The following is a 14,853-nucleotide window of genomic DNA, read 5'->3' as shown; positions in this document are numbered from 1 at the left end:
GACACTCCGATCCCCCCAATACTACGTGTCGGTTCGTGACACTCGATCCCCCTAATACTACGTGTTGGTTCATGACACCCGATCCCCCTAATACTACGTGTCGGTTCGTGACACCCGATCCATTAATACTACGTGTCGGTTCGTGACACCCGATCCCCTAATCTCATTCTTTTAGTTCATCAAGCCTTCTTTTATATCAAGACATCATCATTAACAAAGAGGGTTTTAGGTTTAAGCTTCACAACCTTATCTTTCCAACCCATTACAATTTCATAATCACATCATGCAAGCACACCATTAAGCATATAGAAGACTTTACAATACTACCCAACACATATTATTCGCTATTAAGAGTTTACTATGAAATAGCATAAAAACCATAACCTACCTCCACCGAAAAATTCGCGATCAAGCAAGCTATCCCCCAAAACCTTTGCTTTCCTCTTCGTTTCTCTCTTCTCTCGATCGTTCTCCCTCTCTTTCTCTTCTTCTGATTTTTCCTTATTCAAACTCTTTTTCTTTTACCCTAATTACCATATAATTAAGTATAAAGGTGACCAAAGTAACCTACTAATTAATTCAAGGTTATCTCCTTTAACCCCCAAGTAATTGAATTATTAACATTCAACCACTAACTTTATAATTATAAGCAGGAATAGTCCAAAACGCCCCTTAAAACATTTAACAGAAATCCGACCCAGTCAGGGTTACGCAGCCTGTGACGGCCCGTCGTGCCTGCGACGGTCTGTCCTGTTGCTTCCGTCACAAAGATCAGAGAGTTGATTTTATTTAAGACTCTGTGACGGTTCGTCGTGCCTACGACGGTCCGTCCTGCCATGTCGTCGCGAAGTTCAGAGAGTTGTTCTCAGTACCCAAATTTCCAGAATCTAAGTGTTTTGGAACGAGACCCCCTCGACGGTCCGTCGTGCCCATGACGATCCGTCGTGGGATCCGTCGACCAGACAATTATTACCAGAATAAACTCTACTGCTCAAAACGACCAAACGGGTCGTTACAAATTTTAAATTTGATTAATATTATTTTTTATATATATTTTTGTACATTAATATATATATAAATTATACATAAAGCATGTATTTTAAATCCAATCAGTATTATCTTTGTATATTTGATTAGCAAATGTAGTTACTTCTATCCAACATAATGTAACTGGGCCTAACATAAAACACGAAGCTACTTTCGTGATTTCTGTATTTCCTTTTTAGTTGTAGTTCTAGAATCAAACGATAAAAATTTTAATTAAATTTTATAATATACTATTTTTTCATCGTATTTATACAAAAAGAAAAATTAAAATTTTGATTAAGCTACCTTTTACCACATGGATCAATTAAGTACCAGTAGAAGTAGATTTCATTATTGTAACCTCTATTTGTAACTTATTTTCCTTCTATCTAACAATATTTATTCACTATAGATTTTATACATTTTTAAGAAATTGTAAATAAAAAGTTAATTTTATTATATCATTCCTTGAATATAATCAATATAATATCTTGAAAGATGTAATAGAATTTCTTTTTATAATTAATGATGAGACAAATTAAAATTAAGCATAAAATTATTCATTAATTTCCGAAGAGCAACTATTATTGTAGTATCAATCATGGCCATATAGTGCTATTAATCTTGGACTAAAGTCATTATGGCTTTTCTCATTGCAAAATATTTGCCATTAAAGTGTGTGATCCCATCACTATACATGACCTTACCCAAGAAAGTACGATGACAATCAGTATCACCCTTAAATTAATCTTGCAGTATTAAGGGCCCGTTTGAATGGACTTAATAAAAATAGCTTTAAAAAATACTTTTGAAAGTGTTGAAATTTATTTTTAAAATAAACAGTTATGTGTTTGGATAAAAGTGCTAAAATTGCTATGCCAAACGTGAAAAGGGAAAAATGGAAGAAAGAGATGTTAGGGTTACGTGGATAATTTGGAAATTTTATAAAAATATTAAGGGCAAAAAGATAAAAATGTGGTCAACTTAAAACAGCTTATAAGTTTTTTAAAAAAAAACACCTCTACCCTAGCTTTTAACTTTTGGCTTAAAATAAGTTATTCTGAATATTACCAAAATAAGTAAAAAATCAGCTTTTAAGTCAGTTTAACCAGCTTTTAAGCTGAGCCAAACAGGCTCTAAGTCGAATTTAATAAAAAAAATTAATATGAAGTAAATATAATATAAAAAAGACTTTATATTCATGTTTTATATTGTTGGATATCAATTTACATCTCTAAGCTACGTGGCACTTTCTTGATTTATTTATTATAATAAAGTTTGTCGGTTGGCTTCAATATATATAATTCGTCCACCCTAATAATATTCTATTTGCAGTCGGTCCTAGTCACTTGCTTCATGCAAGAGCATCTTGATTCTTCACCTTCAAAATATATATTATTTATTTGATACTTATATTAAAATAGAGTGAATTTAAATACGAGTGAATATATTGAATAAATTGTACGTGGACTTGTTCGCTAACTAGTACATTGTAACACTAATAAATAATGTGCGAGTTTAGGTAATTGTATTGCCTGTATATTATTGTGTTCTTTTTTTTTTTATGTATGTATAGACCAATAAATTTGATAATTCTTTCAGTATCAATTATTTATTTATCCGATGCATATAAAATTTTTTTTTATAGAGTTTTCATTCGAAATATAAAAATTGTGACAGAAATTATAACGGATGTGAGTTATCTTGAAATTTTAAAAAATAAATAATTTTTATTTTTTTACTAATGCTCATACTATAAAATGTTTTTATCTTTGAATTAAACCGCAACGGGTTGGCTATTCTGCACCCAAATTTTATTTTATTTTTGTAAGGAGGCGTTTGTTAAAAAAGTAACCTTATGCTGTTAAAACAGCAGCCAAACAGGACTCACGTGAATAACTTTTGCAGTTCGTTTTTACGTTTTCTTTATTGGATGGGGAGGGGTAGCTTTTTTCTGATATCTGGTACACGAATTGATGAAGTTCGATTAATTTTAATTCGTATTGAAAAATTTTATATTATAAAATAAAATACTCTCTGACAAAGACGTTTTCATATTCGAGGAGTTTTCATGAAACATCCACTAATATGATCGATGATCTTCTCAGTTCATAAATAAGCTATATTTTTAAAATGATGACTGCACTAACTCCTAAGTAACTAATTTGTTTTCTTGAAAGATAATATTTTAAAATTTTTTGTGCTTGATTGATCAAAAATTTAGAAAACATATTTTTTCGAAAGTAAGAAGAACAAATTTCATAAATGACGTTATAACTTACTTATAATATTTCTTTGTATACGTTTACTATATATAATTTTTTCATTTATACATTTCGAACTCACGCACACAAAAAGTACTCATTTTTTTAAAAAAAATATTTTCCTTCGCGATAAACACGGCCATAATTTTATTAGATTACACTAACCTTAGTTTCATATATCAGTACCTTTCAATTCGAATTAAAGGTGGACAATAACAAAAGTGAATTTTAAACTAAAGGGTCCACAAGAAACATATAAGGTCCCTAGCTTCATTGTAATCTCATATTAAATCCAGCCAATTTGTATATGCCAAAATCCAAATTAAGTGACAACAAACCTATATATATAAAAAGAATATATATATAAAAAAGATACCACAAAAAGAGATTTTTTCCTGTTTGTAGAGAAATAATATAAGTAGAACCCACAATGTATTGGAAAAAGTTAAAAGCATAATCTATGACAATCTATTTTGAATCAAACAATAAAATGATTACAAAATCAAAGCTAAATACAAAGTTACCAAAAATTAGGGGAAAATACGAACATATATTTTTTAAATTCACATTCAGTGTCTGAAGCTAATATTAGAGCTTTAAAAAAGTTTGAATTCGCTATAGCCTATCCAGATTAGCGCTACCAGCAAGATTATTTTCATATCTAAGGCTCAAATCAGAAGCAGTCCATCACTGCAACATAACTCATATTTGTCATGAATAAATAATTAGTCATCCTCTTTTTAAGGAGATCCAAACATACAAATCTATCGAGATTATTCTTTGATTCTCCTTTTCCACGTAAAAATATTTTTTAAAAGTTTAGTAAAAATTGTATTTATCATGTATTTATGTGCTCAATCAAAAAATAATATATAATTTAAATATCTAAATGCAACATATTTGATAATTTAAATGATTATCGATATATTCGCAAATAAATAGTGTGGGATCACAAAATATCAGCATATCTTAGCGGGGCAAACTTGCAACGGTAGTGACTTACTTTAGTTCGAATAAATTAAATGGAAACTCCGTTTAAGTTCTTCCAATTTGAATTGATTATAATTTAATACTAATTATAATAATCAGCTAATTATAGTTATTTGTGTTGCAAATTACGTTCATAAATAAATAGATAAAAAATGTAAAATATTTTCTTAAATGTCTTACACTTAGATGCATGTATTTTTGTTATCACGTGTAAAAAAGGAGAGAGACAAGCGAAATTCGTATAATCTCATGTGCATGTGAATATATTACACTAGATATATGTATCATTGGATACATGCATCTCTATGTATTTTAAGGGTGTGTTTGGTATGAAGGAAAATGTTTTCCATGGGAAATGTTTTCCTAGAAAATGTTTTCCTGGAAAACAAGTAGATTTTGGACTTATTTTCTCATGTTTGGTTGGTGAGTAGAAAATATTTTTCGGAAATGCTTTTTACTGTTTGATTTATGAATGAAAAATATTTTTGAGGAACCTCTTTTATTTTTACTAAAGTAGAAAATAATTTATGAAATTGAAAATAGTTTTTTTGGGGTGGGGGTAGTGGGAGGAGGCAGGGGATGGGAGAGGAGTGAAAAAAATAAAATTTGAAGTTGATAATGTTTTTAAAAAAGCAAAATTAATTTTTTGGGGGTGGGGGGCTGGTAGGGGTGGATAGGGGGCTCGCCAGGGAGGTAAGAGTTTAAAAATAAAAATTTGAAGTTGAAAAAATTATTAAAAAGCAAAATTAACTTTTTGGGGAGGGGGTGGGGTTGGGGGGTCAGGGATCGGGTGAAAAAATAAAATTTTGAAATTGAAAATATTTTTATGTTTTTAAAAATTAATGTTTTTCAAAAAAAAAAAAGTAATTTGAAATTGGAGGAGAGCTTTGGAAAATGTTTTCCTTAATTTTTGAAGGGAAGTCATTTTCCTTAATTTTGAGGAAAATGAGTTGATTTAGAAAACATTTCTAAAACTTTTGCCCCAACCAAGAAAATTGAAAAAAAACATTTTCCTTCGTACCAAACACACTCTAAATGATATGCATGGCCCTTGTATCTAAAATAAGATAAGAAATATTATGTATAATTTAAATAAAATATATCTAAATAATTAACTTTTAAACGGATAAAATTTACATAAATTCACTAAAATAAATTGTGATGTTTCAACGCAGCTTAACATAAGTGTTCTCAGAATTGCTTTTATTTATTATATAGTCCATCGACCAAACTTTGAATTTGGCATTTAAAGTGTAGTTGATGTCATTATTGCAGTCAAATGAAAATCATGTGGCACTATTCAATAATCGCAATGAAATCTTAAATGCAGTCACATTTTTATTTAACAATCATTGTTTATTTAACAATATTTTATTCTAATAATTATATATTTATTTTTTAAGAGTCTGTCTATATTGTTATGTTATAGTTTAGAATGGTATTTTTATTATAAATAATAATAAATATTAACAATATTTTAAATGTAATTGAAATTTGAAATCAACTAAAGTTCTTTAACATGTCCAACACATCTTAAATAAAAAAAATATTATGATGTTGTGGTTTTTAATTTTTGTTATTGTGGTTTTTGAATCATACTCTTCAACATCATAACTTAAAAAAAATAAGCAGTCGTAATTATTCTGACAGCGGAATATCAAATAATTTTCGTTCAGTAGAAATTTATATCTTTATACTGTAACATAACACGAGTTATGCAACTTAATATCTATAAAATTTATGTCGAACAAGACAAAAGTTTTATTTAGAACCTACAAATTATGTCATAAGAGGAATAACTTATTTATACAGAACTTAAGCCGAGCGAGATAATTTTAAAATTATGTTAATATTTGTGAATATACATATAAAATTGGAAAGAAATGATTATTCATGTGTAATGATTAACTTTACTATTTAGTATTTGATTATATTCATATGATATAAAGTAAATAAATTATAGCTATTTATTTCAAATATACATATTGATATTTGCTATATCTTATAGTTTTTCCTAATTTATGTCGACAACTATAAATAGTTGTCATAATATGACATTAATCATTAAGGTATATCTAAGTGGTGGCATGACATTCTAAATGAATTTTTGGGCTTACATTTTTTAAGTTAGGTACTTTTGCATACCAATGTATCTAAAACATGTATATATGTGTATATCAGTAAAATTACATGTGGATTTATAGTGATATACATATAATTTACAGGTAGTTTATACTATTGTTTGTCATAAAATACGCTGGAAATGAAGCTCCTATTACCGTCCTTGTCTCATGTATGTGTATATCATTAGTGTATATTATATATATATATTCACAAAATGTGTGTGATATACAATAAAATACATGATATACATCATCTTATTTGGAAAAATATGTCAAAACTAGTGTTCTCCAAAGACCTTCCATTTTTCTTGGCCACACAGAAATTTTCTGTTTATGCTTAAATCTTTAAGTAATTCAACTACCCACAATTTTTTTTGAAACCCTTAATTAGGGGGTAAAAATGAACCCAATCATAAGTAATCTGTCTAATTCGTCCAAAATTTTAACGGTTGGGCTCAATATAACTTAAATTGGATTCAATCTCTACATATTCAAGCCTAATCATTATAGGAGAATTCTCAATTGAACCCAATTCAACTTCTAATTTCAACCCGATTTAAAACTATTTACTAAGTTATATTCTATATTAAATGTATGAATTATTATATATTTAACATGTTTTAGTATTTATCTATCAATTTGTTAACTTTTTTTTAAAAAAATCTTGAGCTGAAATTCGGATTGTGATTATAAAGTTAAATATTACTTTATTAAAATTATTGAGATTAATCGAATCAAATTGGGCGGGTCGAGATCCAACCCATTTTCTAGCCCATATGAACCCAACTCATTTGAACTCAAAGTAAACTTGGACAGATCAATACCCAACCCGATATCTATTTCAACCCATTTTTGTATCTCCAATTTCAACTTAACCCGCTGATTTTACACCCCTACCCTTAATATCATGCCTTTGTTGAGCTTTTGACACATTTATGATTTCTTTGATTTTCAATATATTAAATAGTATACAAGCTTCATTACATAGCCTGTTATTTATTTCCTGAAATTTCTACATGCTTCTCAATCAACATCACAAAATATTGTAAGTTTAGTCACTGTACACAATAATAGATTTTACATAATGCATAAAATTACACCATTTGTGGCAAAACACAAGCATCAAATGATCCTCAATAAAATCATTTTCAACTTTTTCTTGATGTGCATCTTCTTGCATCCAACAGTCTGTGTGGACTATATTAGAATTTAGAAGTATTATTTAAAAATAATTAAACTTTAAATAGAAGGATATAAATGACCAACTCATGCCATTTCTAAATTAAAAAAACAACAACATAGTGGCTGGTTTTGGTCCTCATACAAAAAGACAACAGGTGATAGGACATTTTCAAAAGATGCAAGTTGAACAAGAAAATTGAAAATATGATTAATCTTTTGGTCTCATATATATATATATATATATATATATATATATATATATATATATATATATATATATATATATATATATATATATATATATATATATATAAAATTTCAATCTTAAATTTATTATTTTGAGATTAAATATTAAAATGCATATTTGTATCAACGAATTTATTTTCATACAATGTTTTCTTGATCGTTCATTATGATTAACTATCTAAATTCATTTAATCATAACAATATCTTTCCTACCACAAATAATAACCTTGAATTCATAATTTAAATTCAAGGCAGAGCTAAGAGTTAAGTCTTGAGAGTTCTTTCGAATCTTTTTTAGAAAATCCCTTTGATTTTTTGAGGAGTCTTCTTTAATTTTTAATAACTTGTTTCAAGACTCGAGTAAGTGAGTATGAGAATGATGAAAATGTATTCTTGAGTCTACATTATCATCGAGATCTTTCATATCATGAATCATAACTCTCAAATTCATAATTCAAATTCAAGAAAGAGCTAAGAGTAGAGTTCAAGAAAGTCTTTCAGTTCAATTGTAAATCCTTTGAGATCAACTATTGATTTGGGCTATGTTTTGATGAAGCAAGTATGGAAATGAGAAAAATGATATAGCTGAATTCCATATTGTTATTTAGACCCTCAAGTCGAGTTGTTCATGCCCATAAATTTGGCATGAACTTGATAGTTGAGTATCTTTGAGAGGATTAGTATCTTCAAGGTCTAAGTCTTGAGTATTGAGTTCCTAATCATTTGGGTATTATATTCCTAATCATAAGGCTACTATATGTTACCCATAGAGGTCCTTGAGTTGAGAAATTCATGTTTATACACTACAACAAATTCGATTACACGAACAAATAATTTCATCACTAAAGTATACAAAGACGATTTAGTGCTTCATCGGTGAAAATATTATATTAACTACAAAAAGAAAAATCGTCCCCAAATCCTTAAGCAGTTGTGACAAATTTATTTGTTGTAAAAAGTACGTATATCTTTTTTTTTTTTACTTAATAGTATGTTTTGTCACTAAAAAGGTTATTACTACCGGCATAATTATATTGTCGCCAGTTATTTTACTTCAACCAGTGACAAAATCGTCTCTATTGTCAAAATGTATTTTGTAGTTAAAGAAAATCTGATTTCGCTAGTAATGACTATATTTTATATACAAAAAATTATTCTGTTTTTTAATTCACACACACACACGCACGCACGCACGCATGCGCGCACGCACGCACGCGCGCGCGCGCACACACACACACATGTGTGTGTGTGTGTGTGTGTGTGTGTGTATGTGTGTGTGTGTATATATATATACACACACTTTTAAGCAATATCAATCAACCTCAAAATAAATTATACAGGTCGATATAAAAAATCAACCTTCAAAGATCTTCTTTTTATTAATTTTATCATTATGTAAAACGAATTAATTTTTACTGTGAAATTGGTGCATTTTCCCCCTTTTTTGTGCTAAACAAAATGACTTCCAAGAGGTAAATTTTATTTTAAAAAATAGTGTGTGTCTAAGTGAGACTAATAATATGTGGTTGAAAGATACTTCAATTCAGATGGAAGTTTTGAGGGATGGAGTGCAGTATTAAAATCAAGACCACATAAATACAGTTCTAAATAAGAACAAAAAAATTTTATATTCTCCAAATATTTGATCCATTTTTCTTTGGAAGATTGGAGATGCGGTTTTTAACCCAAATGGCATATGTAACCATTCAAAATGTCCTTCAGGACAGGTAAAAGTTGTTCATTCTATACTATCTGGATGCATTTTTATGTGCCAATATCCTGGCTTACAATCAAATTTGCTAAAAATTGTTTTTCCTTGGATTCTATTTGTTAATTCTGTTTTGTCTGGTAATTTATAACCGTCTGTTCTAGTATTATCATTTAGTCTTTTGTAATTTGTAATCATTCTAGCTTTTCCTCTAACTATTTCACTATGATTTTTTACCATAAATGCTGCAGATCTATGTTTTGAAGTAGATCTTTTTATTACTCCTAATTCTAATAGTTCTTTAATTTGTATTTTAAAATCTTCTTGATCTTGATTTGTAGCTTCTATTGAGGCTGTTTTTATTACATAATCTGGGTTTATTATATCTAACTTGCATACTATGTGATTATTCTCCCAATGTTTTAAGGGTTTTTCTCCTATTATTTCTATTTGATCTAAAAATTTTACTATATTATCAAGATCTAGTTAGTTCTTTATTTGTCCTATTTGCTGAATTCCTGTCTTAAAATTATATAATTTTGTTTTCATTTCTATTAGAACATAGTTTTTATTAACTATTTGATATATGTATATACATATATGCATACATATATGTATATACATATATGCATATATATATATATATATATATATATATATATATATATATATATATAACCATCAAAGAATATAGTGCATCAACATTAAGAGATGTTGCTTCTCTTTTGACCGTATATCTTGATTTTGAGTTTTGGATATAAAAAAAATCTTAATAGGGAGCGTTGTATCCGAATAGGCCTTATTTCGACGCAAAGTATAATTAATCAAATTTCCATATGAATATTGCATAATTATTAATTAATCGAATTTCCATATGAATATTGAATAATTATTAAAATTACTATTAGGAATCTATTTTTGTCATCTCTATCTAAATAGTAACCAACTTAAATTTATTTACTTCTCTAACCCAATGTATTGATTTCATGGGTTTCGATTCTTAACTTCTTTTTTGAGAGAAAAAAATAACAATATTAAGTAATAAAGTAAATAATCTACTATAATTAAATAAATTTTAATTTGGTTAATTTTAAAATATAAAACATTTTATCATCGAAATATTCTTATTATAAATGTACGTAAATTGAACAGGAAAAATATCATTATTTCTCTTCAATATTTGATTTGCAAAATTTGAAAACTCTAATCAAAGTACTATTATTATAAATTTAGTAAGACTCTTAATTTACTTTAATTTCATTTAGTTTATCTATCAATCTATTTCATTTATTATTTTTTATTTTAATTCTCTCTAATTAAAATATTTTTACCGTCATTTGATACATTTTAAATCATATTTATTTTAGTACAAAAAAGACAAGGTGTTAATGAAACATAATAAAAATAATAAGTACTATTCTAAGAAAAATGGGATCCTACATAATTTTAGATAGACACATGATCATCATAATTACAATTTTATATTACCCTAAAAATAAGATTATTTATAATTTTGTTGGTCGTCTCTCACTTCACTCTTCTATATATTATATAGTACTAATAACAATATATATATATAGAGAGAGAGAGTTAAAATAAATAGAATAGCCTCATAAATAGATATATGCTTCCATAACTAAAGAAGAGCTCATGCCTCTTTAGAAAAATGAAAATATGATTATTTCTACCACTTCAAAAGAACTTGATATGAGTACATATTTCTCCCTGTTCTTCAGCTTTCATGTGATAGTAGTAGGGCACAAATTGACAAATAATACATTTGTGGCATGGGATGAAATTAAAGTTTTTCTTAGATTCCTAGCATTTTTAGCCCTTGTCTTGTTTACACAATAGCACCATGACAAAAACATATATATATAAAAGAAATAAAAAAGCAAATCTTATATTGTCACTTCTCATCCAATGGACCACTTTGAGAATGAAACTTCATTTCAATTTTGGCCCTTTCTAGCTAGCTACTTTAATTTAAATCTACCATTATACATTTAAAAGACCACTTGCATGTGAAAAATTATAAAATTTAGCAACATTTTTTTACTATTATTATTATTATAAGCTACTCATGTCCATATGGGGTGGTGAGACTATGACCCAAGATGTTGCATAGACAGAGTTATGACCTTTCCATGTTAATACAAGCATGTCATGTTCCTCTTTTTTCATGCCCCATCCACTTGCATGTTCATCCAACAATGACTTGACTTCCTTTATTGTTTCTTCACTAAAAGGTACACTCATGTAACCACTATTTTCCATCCTTTGTGAGAACTTGTTGCAACTCTCTAATCTCTCTATCCTTTGGTTCCCTTCAAATCCAATAATGTTTTCAATTTTGTGGCCAATCTCAGCTTCATAATCTAGCCTTTGCTTACTATCCTTAGGCAAAAATGTCTCTAATGCATCAAAAGGTATCCATAGATAGTTAAAACAAGTGGCTATTCTTGATGTTAAAGTAGTTGGGTTTCCCAAATCACAATCTTCATCAACAATAGTCACAATACAAGGGTTTAAATCCTTAACCCTATCAAGAAATATGTCGCGAGACGAAAGTGCACCCTTAATTTGTTCATCATCATGTAAGTACCTTAACCAATTTTGGCAATTCACAACCAAAGCTTCATCATCTCTAATTTGAAGAGTTGAAGGATTCAATTGGCTCAAGAACATGTCATAGTTCAAGTCTTCAATCACATGGAATTCAAAAGGAACATCTCTAAATTTCGCGAAATTTGCCAAACGTTGGCCAACTTCTTCACTTGACACATTGAGCAATGGAGGAACTTGTGGTCTCCATGAAGGCACCGATATTCGGAGAGAAGGAGGACCCTCAGGCCTCTTAGCAATTGCATCAATGAGAGTTGGCCATTGCATACAATGAGTGATACTAAAATCTAATATGTGAACTTTTGTTTGCCTTTCAATGGCCTTATAAATAACACTATTTGATGCACAAAATCCAAATCTATGCCATGGGATGAGATCCACATACCCTGCTAGCTCAGTCACACTCATTAATCTCCTTTCAAGGTTACTACTTCCATGTAAATTTGTGGCATTAGGATAAACCCTAGAAGCCCTTGAAATTAATGCCCTAAGGAACCATGATGTGAGTCTTTGATTTGGATCTCCATTAGAAGAAGCCAAATTGTTGAGCACCCACATGACTTGTTGAGCCAAAGTTACATCATTGTTCTCTAAGGCACTTGCACAATGAAGTAATAGTTTCTCCAAACATGCTCCATCAAGGCTCCCAATGCATCCTTGTAGTGCTCCTGCTAGAGAACTTTGAGAGTTGTTGAAAAAACTAGGGTTTTGGAGGGGAATGGTTGTAGAGTTCATTGAAACTTGACTCTACTATGTATAATGATAAACACAATAAAATGGAAGCAACGACCAACTTGAATCTAAACTATACGATTGATCAGATCAAGTCTTACTGAAATAGGATTTCCTTTTTCATGATGGAGTGATGTATGACTAAGTATTATATATAAGGAATTAAAAAAATATGTAAGGTTTTGTTTTATGTACGTGCATGTAAGTTTGAAGAAAAATATGGAAGAAAATGAGTAATCAGACTGGAGATATATCTTATATATATAGATGAAGCAAAGATATGTTTAAGTAATCCAAGAAAAGAGAGAGGGATTAGTGAAAGAGTACTACTAATATATATACGGCTGGAATATATTCGATGTATTTCAATATAGTACCAGAGCAAGTAGAGATTGATCAGGAGTATCAAAAAGAAATTTCACAAGCTTGAACTATGAAAAAAAATAATTAGGTCTGCGGGTGAAGAGTCGTGTTAAACAAAAAATAAATAAATAAAAAATTGCTTTATTTAATAACTTAAACGTTTAAATAAGATGGTCAGAGATTTTAACATTCTCCTTACCCAATTACTTTCTTACTGTTTTGTTAGCAAACAAAATTGTTTGTTTGATTTGAAGATCTCTAGCTATATGGACCAAGTTAGAACTCTATAAATTCACCCTAAAATATTAGATTAATTAACATGCATGTACTATAAGGACCTAGTCTCTATAAGCTTGAAATCTAATTCAGTTTTTTCATATTAAGTAATTAACCTGTTTTTCATTCTTTTTTCTATTTGAAGGGAATTCAAATTTGAATACTCTTTGGTGTGTGGAATAATATTACTTTAGAGAACTTCATCAAGTAAATTGATTACCAAATTTTGCTAACCACCAAAAGGTTGGTGAACAGTTTTTTTTTTTATGCGTTGTTCGGAGACCATATTAGAGCCCCGATTAAATTTGGATGGCGCACTATATAGGGCCCATTCAGGAGTAGCGATTTTGTCCATACCCAGAGCTCGAACCGAAGACCTCTGATAAGGATGAAACACTTCTATCAGTGTACCACAACACATGTTGATTAAGGAGGAACTCGTATGGATTGGGGGAGTTATTATTCCTTCATTCTTAACTAGAATTTTCTATTCGTACTTTGAAAATCGTGTCACACGTAATAAAGAATATTTCATTTTTAATGTAAGACTTTCATGATTTGAATTAATCGAGCCTTAAAACAAATATTTAAGGGGGAAAAACATTGCAAACTCTTCTAATCATGGTATGGCAATATTCCTTCTTAATCTCTAAAAAAAAACAATTGACAAAGTAAGTTGCCGCACTCCATGCTGAGTACCATGCATTTAGCATTGGGGTCTACCATATGCAATTAATTATATTTTGGTTGCATGAGAAGAGAAATTAAAATTTAAAATTTAATTTCTTTTACAATACTGAATTTTTAAAGTAATAATTTATATACATTAAGCATATTAATTTAGATAAATATATGATTTGAATCAAAATATTGAGTTTGATCGTATTCGTATTCAACGTAAACACTAATTCTGCCCTTGTTGGTACGTAGTCTTCGCAAGACAAATAATTTTGGCATTATTAGTCATGACTACGTACTTAAAATGGAGAAAGGGTTAAAATAGCTGCCTTAGCCGGCCATTAGTTTGTCTAATTAAGCTAATGATGGATTACTAAAACTAAATATAACATTAATTTCTTTTAATTAATTTTTTTTTGTTGTGTTAATCCAGTTTTCTGTTTTGAGTTTAGTGATTGATGGTACCATTCATTCCCTTCCTTTCACAAACATAATCATCAAATTTGATTTGTAGTGTCAACTAACGCCACAGTATAAGACAAAATCAACATCTTGTCACATATAAAGCCAAAACAATTTTTCACTTAAAAATGTAACGGTGGACAACGTTTTCGAAGTAGTTGATTTCTGAGATGGTAAC

At 29.0% G+C, this 14,853-nt stretch overlaps 1 protein-coding gene across 1 annotated transcript; it reads right to left on the bottom strand.

Moving 5' to 3' along the window:
- Positions 1 to 11,417: 11,417 nt before the first annotated feature.
- On the bottom strand, positions 11,418 to 13,518 carry FSR (GRAS family protein FSR). The gene has a single exon (NM_001375439.1). It carries the CDS (start codon positions 12,897 to 12,899, stop codon positions 11,610 to 11,612), a length of 1,290 nt encoding a protein of 429 aa, NP_001362368.1. The 5' UTR covers positions 12,900 to 13,518; the 3' UTR covers positions 11,418 to 11,609.
- Positions 13,519 to 14,853: the final 1,335 nt, after the last annotated feature.

The sequence above is a fragment of the Solanum lycopersicum genome, chromosome 7 (assembly GCF_036512215.1).
Source record: "Solanum lycopersicum chromosome 7, SLM_r2.1".
In the NCBI taxonomy this organism is placed as follows: domain Eukaryota; kingdom Viridiplantae; phylum Streptophyta; class Magnoliopsida; order Solanales; family Solanaceae; genus Solanum; species Solanum lycopersicum.
The sequence above is the reverse complement of the archived record's forward strand: the minus strand, read 5'-3'. Positions and strand labels throughout refer to the sequence as shown.